The sequence below is a fragment of the Eucalyptus grandis genome, chromosome 9, assembly GCF_016545825.1.
Source record: "Eucalyptus grandis isolate ANBG69807.140 chromosome 9, ASM1654582v1, whole genome shotgun sequence".
Lineage (NCBI taxonomy): Eukaryota > Viridiplantae > Streptophyta > Magnoliopsida > Myrtales > Myrtaceae > Eucalyptus > Eucalyptus grandis.
This window is the reverse complement of record NC_052620.1, coordinates 16848170-16858377: the sequence shown is the minus strand read 5'-3', so window position 1 is coordinate 16858377 and position 10208 is coordinate 16848170. Positions and strand designations below refer to the sequence as shown.

Genomic DNA, 10208 nt, shown 5'->3' with positions numbered 1-10208 from the left:
CGTTTACCAAGAGAGAAAATAAAAATACCGCCCTCCCCCACTTTAAATCTTTTTAACTTTCATCACGGAAGTACAGGAACCTGAAAAAAAAAAAAAAAAAAAATTTTGGATTTTTTTCCTTTTTTTTTTTTGGTGTCTGGGGTGCTTTCAGATACCGGGTGACCGGGAACCACGGGCTGTAGCCAGTCATTAGACCCCCCTCGGCCCGCGAACCACACGTGCAGTCAAATCACCTGTTTGCCGTAATCTCTCTGCTTTCACTGTTTACCAGCACTGTGATTATTACTTTATTAACACCCCCCGCCCTCCCCCAGATTCATGATTAAATTAAGTTAATTATATGTTTAAAAAAAAAAATAAGGCAAGCTCGGACCAAACACCTTGGATCTTTTTGCTTATGACTCCAATTCCCACTTTCGATTGCTGTTAAGCGTGCCTTGGATCTCAGCATTCGAAAAAGCATTATATTAAAGGCGTTCTCGATTCGATTGGGGGTTGGGTTGGTGGTGCCGAGGAGGGGGAAAAGAGGGCATTATGTGGTCAATCAACTATGGAATCAATTGAGTTAGATGGCCAGAAACATAAACAAAAAAAAAAAAAAAATTGATGAGGTTAGATGGCTTTTGTTCATTTGCCAACCGCAAAGACCCGTTTAATCATTTGGCCTATGATCACATTAACAATTTGCTTTTCATAATGCTAGTCAAATACATTTGAAGCATACATCATACATATTCGGAAAAAAAGAGTTAGTACATTAACAACTGCAATATGCCTTTATTCGGTTATTTAATAAGTGCCTTAAAGATATGCTTTAATAATATGTATAAATTTTATTTTGCATAACTATCGGCAAAAAGTAAACGAGACATAGTCGGTGAGACATCAATTTCCATAATTCAAATTTAGTAAGACTCACCACTCTTCATTTTATGTATATATCTTGTTTAAAATTTGTTTATATGGTGCTAAATTTTTGTCTGCACGACCACAATAATAACATATATAGTTGTTTTAATCAAATTCGTCAATAATTAAAAAGTTATAAGATATTTTTTGGTAAAACAATAGAGAGGAGAAAAGAACTATACAAGTAAGGAATCTTTTTTCATATTGTAATTTGTTTTGTTAAAAAAAAAATTATACCTTACAAGAGTGCATCGCTCGTTTGAAAATGTTATCTTCTTCTTTTGTTATCTTCTTTAGGAATATTATGTAGTACGTTATACTTTCTAAAAAAAGTTCGCCACACCTTATTTTTTAATCGGAAACTTACGCGCCAATGTAGCTCGTAAGCTACTTTTCATAAAGAGATAACTGTCAACTCACTTGAAAAGTATACATAAATCACTTGAAAGATACCATATTAGCATAAGATCAACCGACATAATTTTGACATATACAAGGAAAAGAGGGGATTGGAGGTAAAAATATATATATACACTAGAGAGAGTAATTATAGGGTTGGTAATGTTAAAACACGATTTATAAGAAGAAAATTTGAATACGATGTGACCTGAAACAATATATTAATTTTATATGTTGATACAAATTGACATGAATTAACTCATCTTTATCATAATTAAACTATTTGGCATGTAGAATTATCAAAATGTTTCAGCACTGACATCGGTTTAAATCTTTCATGGATTTTCCGATAAGCCGGATATTTGTGTCTTTACCCGAGATTATCAAAGCGCTAAAAAGCGTTCAAACACAGCCCGTCTGCTCATAAAGTCCCGACTTGTATTCAAACCATCCTCGGTCAAAGCAAAGAAACCCTAAAAAGCCTTGCGCCCAACGAAAAAGATAGAGGAGAGAGAGACATAGAGGACAAACTCGTCTTTTGATGGAACTGCAAATTTTAAAAAGATGGGGGGCCATAGAAAAAAGGTTTTTATTATACCCGCACGAAGCAAGAATGGGCAAAAGAAAAAACACAAAAGAAAAAGGAAAATTGCGGAAAAGGACAGTCCAAGCTTTGCTAAAGTCCATCGGAGACCCCCACGGGGACGAGGCAGATGGGGGAAAACTTTTGTTATTTTTTTTTTATCGTCGTTAAAATCGATGTTAATTATAATTGTCCTAATTATTTATTAATCGATTCAGTATTTCAAATTCCAAGAGCCCTCCCCCTCCCCACCCCCTTTATTTTTTTTCTCCCCTTTTCGGATTAATCGAGAAAAGGTAAATAAAATAATTATTAGTCATCCTTCCTTCCCGTCCCGCACGTGGGACCCACCTGCTTTTTTCCCCGCTTTATTTAATTAATTTATTCTTTTTTTAAAATTCGGGGGCTTGATTAATTTTCGAGGCTAAAAAGTGCCAGCGAAGCAAAGCTTTGACCGTGACAGGGGTGTTTTTTTGTTTGCTTTGACTGTACGCCTCGGGTGGTGGTGGGGCTTATCCGGTCTTTGCTTTGACTGCTTTTTCGCTCTCCTCCCCTCCCCCACCACCCACTCGTTCACCGACACGTGGCGGTGGGGAACCGCGACCCTCTCTCTGGCTCTGCCTCCCCCTTTTTTTTTATATCTCGAGTTTTTCTGTGCAGATTATTCTTTTATTTTTTTTTTCTTTTTGTGTGGATATTTAATCTGGCTTGTGCATGTTGGCATTGGAATTGAGAGAAGTGGGAAGCTAAGATCTGGAAAATAAAATATTCTCCCCCTCCCTCTCTCTCTCTCTCTCTCTCTATCTCTGCAATTTTTATTTTTTTTTGAATTGGGAAATTTAATAATGTTTGTTGAAGGTTGGACTGGGAAGAGTGTGTGCAACTGAAGTGGGGCGTTGTCTCTGATTAGGGTATCAAATCGGGGGTTGGGGACTTCGTTTTCAAAGAGAGAGATGGGGTCATGGACCCATTTTTCAGTTTTATAGATTGCCAGCTAAATCTCTCTCTCTCTCTGCTTTTCTTTTCTGTGTTTTTTCTTTTATATATTTTTCTGGGGTTGTCTATGCTATGGGTTGGAAATTCACATAGCTTCCAGACTGGACTCGTAGGGTTTTAGATTGGATTTTCTTAACAAGCGCAGGTGTCACAAGACTCATTGCCCTCACTTGATCCATGTGAGGGATGATGGCTTCTTGCGGTGAATTTTATATGAACTTTATTGATAAGCGCTTCGTGAACAGTTTATTAACATGTCAATTAATGGATACTATTATGACGGGTTTGGCCTTTTAGGATGAGAGCGTGCTTGTAATTACATATTATACTCTTTTGATTTCTAAGTTTTCTTTTTTACTGATCTTGGGGATTTACTTTGCTTAAAAAAAAATTTATGTTCCTCTAATGTTTGATTATGACAAATAAATGAAATTTTATTTGACAGATAAAAGGACTATTATTATGTCATGCATAGTCATGGTCTCGACAAATTGGTTCTTTTTATAAATACATTATAATTAACTAGTATTCCAGAGACACTCGTTAACAAGTCCCAATTTGATATTGATCGATAATCCTTAGGTATTGTTAAAGCTTGTCGGAAGGAAGTTAGAGATGGATGTGAGACCATTGCTAATTTTGCCCATTTTAAGTGGCTTTTGTAAGAGAAATCAGCTTGGGCTCATAGAGTTGATTGGGATTGGAAAGTTTTCTTCCAGCAACCAAAAAGTTGCATCCCCTCATTGGTTTTTTTATTAGACCTAATCAATGGTTGAGTCTTGAAAGATCGGGCCAAGCTTACTATTGGGCCAAAAATTACTTCTCAAGCTTGTCCATTTGGGCTCAAGAACGGAACTTCTTGCTCAAATATGCATATTTTGCCTGTCGGACCGAGTTGACTTGGGTTAGCTTAGTGAGATCATTTATTTATGTGTAATTAGCGCTGGAGCTCAGAGTGAAAAAATAAAATAAAGATAAAACTGTTCGTTTTGCGAAAAATGTAGCATTTCTGAAAAATATCTTTCAAGAAACTATGTTTTAGGAAAATAATGATATTTTCCAATATTCGTTTAAATTTGAAAATGAAATGAATTTTTTTTTGCCATGATAAAGAAATTAATTTCCTCCATGCACTCATTTTCAATAATTGTTTTAAAAAAATGATTTCTAATTTTTCTTTCTTTCTTTATTTCTTCTCCTTTCATGGCCAATTGCCAACCATGGCGAAGGCCAGTGATTGGGCACAAGTGAGCTAGAGCCTCGCTCGACGTTGTTAGAGCTTTGCCAACCTTCAGAGCAAACTTGGGTGAAGCTTGACCTTGATGGAATCTGGCGAGTTCAAGCCTTGCTAGCTTGTGGGGAGGCTGGAGTTTGCTTGTGGTTGGTCGCCAACCACAACGCAATTAGCGACCGGCCAAAGAAGAAGGAGAAAAAAAAAAGGAGAAAAGAAAAGAAAAGTAAAGAATTTTAAAAAATAACTAAAAATTGATTTAAAAAAATAAAAGGAAAAGTTGTTTGGTGAATAAAAAAAAATTGCTTTTGAAGCAAAAGAGAGAGGATAAAAGAGTGAAAAACATTTTCCTCTATTTTCAATTTTTTTTTCCTTTGATGGAAAATGTTTTCCCTCACCAATTCATTTTACGTGAAATGAACACTAGAAAATCCGAATAACATTTTCTCGAAAGTTATTTCTTGTAAAACGAACGGAGCCAAAATATTCTCAATATATATTGTATCCATTTAATTTGAAATTAAGTGAAAGAGAAATATATCTTATTATTACGAGCAATACTCATATTTCGAAATATAGCTTTCGTTAATCACATGGATAAATGCATTATTTTTTCATTTAATTTAAAATTAAATTAAAATAATTTGGATGAATTTCACTTTTCCACTAAATTTAAACATTAGGACAAAAGAATAAATATCGCACCTTATTTGAAACATGCATGCTTACATTTCATTCAGTTTTACTTGGTTCTTTTAAAATGCACTTGTTTTAAATGAAGCTTACCTCCTTTGAAGCAAAATTGTTTAGCAACAAATGAAAATAATTGTTTCCCATGAAATGGAGATGGTGTAAGAAAAAAATTCACATAAGATTAGTACACCGTTTTTAATTTATTAATTTATTAATTGACAATTAGTCAATTACATAAATTAAATTCACATTTATCCATGTAAAAAAAGTATAGACACCTAGTTTTTTTTTTTTTTTTTTTTTTTGTAGGATTTGAACAAATTTTGACTAAAAGTCAACCTCATCAAAATTTCGACAAGAGAGTACAATTGGATCATGCTCCGCATGAAATTTACAACTGTATTTGATTTGGGTAAATTAGACAATCATATAGTTAGAAGTCACGACTTTTAATTGTAATTGTTTGAACTTAAAGGTGATGGGAAAGTCATAATTATGGCATATCGGTTGATGAGATCTCAAAGATTTGATCTAGCATTTAGGCCTTTGAGAGTTATTTTGATTGAAGTTTTCTCGAGTGAGATATTATAACCTTTTGTCTCTGCTGTCCATTTGGGTCATTTCATAAAAATTAATAGTTCCATCAATTTTCATAAAATTGGATTACATTTTTTTTTTTTAAAGTTTGGGTTGCAAACTTTCTATGTATGTCAAGATCGGGTCGACTAGACACATGATAAAATGGGTGATCGAAGTTAGGTCAAAAACCTATTTATAATGTGTTGCCATGTGTCAATTATACGGGTAGTCCACCCTTGTACCAACACCATGCTTTTGAAGGGTTGATCTTTCCCGTTGGGCTCTTGCTTACCCAACAACTCTCTTATTTTTATTTTCTTTCGTCTTAAAGCCTCTTATATTAACATTTACAGTAATATCCAATTTGTCCAAATTGAATCGACGAATCTTAAGATATTGAAAATTTTGATCATGATTGTCTCATAATAAGGTGTTGAAAAGTTTATTATTTGGATCGATTAATTAATTCACCTTAAAAATCAATATATAGACCTTTCAGTACCACCATAATCAAAACGATGTAATAAAGAAAATATAGTTCATTATCCCAACCATTAGTTTGGCCTGATTTCAAGAAATGTGTTATCCCAACATTTTTTGAAAAATCAAGCTGTATATTTGGAAAATTGGGGTCATGAGCTTTTTGTAGGCATAAAAGTGGAGGAAACGGAATTGGATAAAAAAAATTATATATAGTTAAAGTTTAGTCAAATTTAGATATAAAATATATACATATCATTTTTCAAAATTAAAAAAAAAAAACCGAGGACTTTCAGTCAGGCCAACCCACGACTGCCACGTGGCAATACTGGGGTGGCCTAGCCCTGCATTAGTGCCGTGCTGGACGTGCGTCGCGCCCTGCGGGCTGGGCTGGCCCTTTGCAAGGCCCATATAGTCTTTTTACAAGATTATTTGAGCCTTTTGCGAGGTCCTTTTAACCTTTTTCAAGGAACCTTGCGCATGGTAGCCCCACAAGCCCAAAATTTTCCTTTAAATGGCGGTTGATTTGCTCATTTTTCTTAAGGTAAACTCTCCATATTTCTCTCTTTCCATCATAGTTTCTCAAGTTCTCAACACTAATAACTTTTTCTTATTTTGTTAATGAAACTCCGGTGCAATTAAGCTAAAAAATTCGGCAATCCTAGGCATATACGAATCGATGAAAACTAACGTGTCATCGAGTAAGGGCTTTAGACCCCTTAAAGAAAATTAGTATCGTCATAATACTAGATTTAGGTTAATTAAATAATCTAGTTCTTACTGCATTGGGTTAAATTGGACTAGCAAAAAAAATTGGTTGTCATAATGTCAAAATTAACCTTTGAAATATGAAAAAGAATACTTTTATTACTATCACTCACACTCAAATAAATCTAGAAACTTCTATTGTGATATCCTGAATTTCGACCCGTCCCGATTTTATGAAATGGGCATTTCGTCGACGCGCCTATGATTCTTTTTTTCTGAGTTGATTACTTACAAGTTAACTAATCATTGGGTGAAGCAATTAAGGGATAAATAACCGCGGTAAAATCCCTAAAAGTTACTCAGTAGGTTGGATTGTACTAAAATCGCGCCCGATCGATTTTAACCATGAAATTGAATTCGGTTTCGAAATTGGACGTTCGAGCATGTTATAATTCATTTATAAGACATTGTCTTGTCTTTCGGAGAAATTTTGTTGGGTTCGGGATTTTTATAGAAAATCATTTTGGATGGTTAGGAAAATAACGAAAATTCGGATAGGCCAAATTGAATGGAATTTCGACTTCCAAGTCGAGCCTTTGGGTGTTGGGGATTTACAGAAAGTTTGTGGGATTTCTCTTTAGCAAATTTGCACGTCGATTTAGAGAATTGAGTGAGGAAATTGAAGGTAATTTGGAGAAATTCGGAACCTAGGATGGGGGGTGCAACAATTGCACTCAAATTGGATAATTGTGAGATTTATCTTCAAGAAAGAATTAGGTGACATGAGGATAAGCTTGAGAGACTTCTTGGACATGTAATGATGGTTTTAGATATTTGTTTTACTTTTGTTTCCCTTCTTCGGCTTCTACCGCAAGCCAAACCACCGACCAACTGCCCTCCTTCCTCGTGCATGTATCTCTCTCCACGGAGGACTTCGACTTCTCCATTCCACCTTCCCATTCGTCCTCTGCTTCTGGTTTATTTTCATTTCCCTTTCATCTTTTCCCTTCTCACTTTGCCACGTTCACAGCTCACCCCACAAATGAAGCCAGCCCACCAGCGAACTCTCCTCCACCGTTTTCTCCACCGAAACAGCCCTGTCACCGAATCACCTTCAGCGGCCCTCACGACTTCAACCCAGCGTCCACCGAACTCCACCCATCTTCCTTCTTGCTGCCACGTTGTGTCTTCTTCCCACGCCGGTCAGCAAACCAGCAGCTGAAGACTACCGAAGATTGACCGAGGCTGCCCTTCGTTCGCGCGTCTCCACCGACCGGCCCGCATCCCACGAAGCAGCAGCCAGCTCGTCCTCTCCTCCATCGTGCGTCTTCAACGGTCAACTCTCAGCTCCATTTCCGCGTGGTCTTCCCCAGCTCGACGCCAGCGAGCTGCTTCCTTCGTCCGCGTGTCTACGGCCCAGCGAATTCATCCCCGAAGCCCAGCGTCCAAGCCTCCTCCTTTGGGCCACCGAATCCGCCGAGCCAGCAGCCTATCTTCATCTTCAGCTCGGCCCAAATCTACAGCTTTCAAGCCCAGCGAATTTCAGTCTAGCTGGGCCCAAAAGTCCAGCGGTTCAGCCACTTGAAGCCCAGCCCAGTTCAGTGTTTCCAGCAGCAGCCCACATCTCAGCTTGTAAGTTGGGCTTAGCAGCCCGCAAGCCAAGCCCACGGTTCAGCCCATTGGAATTCAGCCCAACTTCAATCCATCTCCAGCAGAGTTTTAGCCCGCGAAGCAAGCCCAGCCCGACTCAGCAACAAATCTCAGTTGGATCGAGATTTGTTGGGCCAAGTTTAGGCCTGGCCCGAGAGTTCGTCAATGCCGTCGAAAATTCAGATTTCGGCTGCCGTCGTACAGTGATCCGGTCTCCGCTTTTAATTAAGTGAGTTTTACTCATTAATGCTTTCTTAATTTGCTAATTATGCTTAAGGGTTGATTAGATTTAATTAAGTGTAATTAGGTGGTTAGATTATAGTAGATTAATGATTATTAGTTAATGATGATGCATGTTAGGCATTTAGCTAGTGCAATTAGATAGAGGATAGCATATATTATTTATTTAATGCATCTCGGGATTTTTCCCAACCCGTTTCGGGCTTCAATTAGGCATTACGGGCATAAATTGGATTTTTAGTAATTATTGATTAATTTTCGAAATTAATTATTTAATTATTTATTTTCCTGAAATTAGGCAGTGATAGCCGACGATCGGAATTTTATGCTGATTGTTGTGGCATAGTCCGTTTATTTAATTGAGCTTTATTTTGTATTGAATTGAATTATTTGTGAAATTGAGAATTTTTCTTTAATTGAATAATCTTTGGTTATTAATTGAAAAATAACCAGGTATCTGTTGATAATGCCAAAAATATTTGAGTGGACTACAAAAAATGGTGGGAATTATGGAAAGGAATAGTACGGTATTTTGGCTAAGGCCGACCGTGTACCCATACACGATAAATTTTTATCGGGTATCGTTAATACGAGGGAAATATGCCAATTATTATTTTGATTGAAGATTCTAAGTGTGAAGCACACGGTCCTTGGCCAAGAGTAATTAATCGTGTGAGGGTTATTAGTCGCATTGAACAGACTATTGAAAGATGTAATGATGTATGATGGGTGTGTGACAATGTGGAATAGGGCATGGAAACCATCGAATTTGGAATCGGTTGTGCTCGCTGAGCCGAAATTCAGCATTTCCACCAAAGTATGGTTGTGTCCACTGGACCGTAATCTACCACCGAATTTAGAACCGGTTATGCACGCTGAGCCGTAATTTAGCATTACCGCCAAAGTTTTAGTAGGCCGTGCTCGCTGAGCCGTAATTCAGCAGTGAATTTGAGTAAATGAGATTAGCTGACCAAGAAAGGGTCAAGATGACATGTAATCAACTAGATTGATTGATCATTGCTTTGATTTGATTTCGTGAATTGATTTATTGAATTGAAATGACCGATGAATGGTTTGATTGACATGAAATCGACTAGGTCGATTGATCGAGATATCGATTTGTGATGTGATTACTTAGGTGCCTATTGAATTATGCATCCCCTTGGGAGAAATACAGCAAGAAGTCCATCTGTGCTTAGAAGAATTATGCTTAAAGCTCCAGATGGTCCGTACATACATCACAGATGACAAACGCCTTGAATCAGCTTGCTCTCGTCAAAAGTTGAAAATCAAATGCTCCAAGCAAGACTGTGTTGGTACTTGTGGTAAGTACTCTCGGAAAAATAAACATTACAAGAAGTTTTGGATAAACAAATCCAAACATGGTTCCAAGCATTTCCGGAAAAAGAAGAAATGGCGATACCTACGCAAAAGGAAGGATCGCACAAGCCATAAGAAATCAAACCGTTGCTACATCTCGCAACTGAAAGGACATTTTGCCAAAAATTGTCCACAATCAAAAAAAAGGTTAGAATCGTCTAATTCATCACATTGAGAATGAAACAAGTATTTCTCTTGAAAATGATGACATTGAATCCTTATTTTCTGTTGGCGAAGAACCATGTGAACAAACTCTCTGTGTCATTCCTTATTACCAAACTTCCAGTGAGACTAAGTTAGACTCAGAGTCTGAAGATATTTTTCATATATCATCCTCATCTCTAGAACCTAACTTTGACA

At 37.0% G+C, this 10208-nt stretch overlaps 1 protein-coding gene across 1 annotated transcript; it reads left to right on the top strand.

Annotated features, from left to right (window-relative positions):
• Positions 1-7360: 7360 nt before the first annotated feature.
• LOC108955169 lies at positions 7361-9865 on the top strand. The gene is made up of 3 exons (XM_039302406.1): positions 7361-7392; positions 7627-8457; positions 9607-9865. The coding sequence occupies exons 1-3, from the start codon at positions 7361-7363 to the stop codon at positions 9665-9667; spliced, it is 924 nt and encodes a 307-aa protein (XP_039158340.1). The 3' UTR covers positions 9668-9865.
• Positions 9866-10208: the final 343 nt, after the last annotated feature.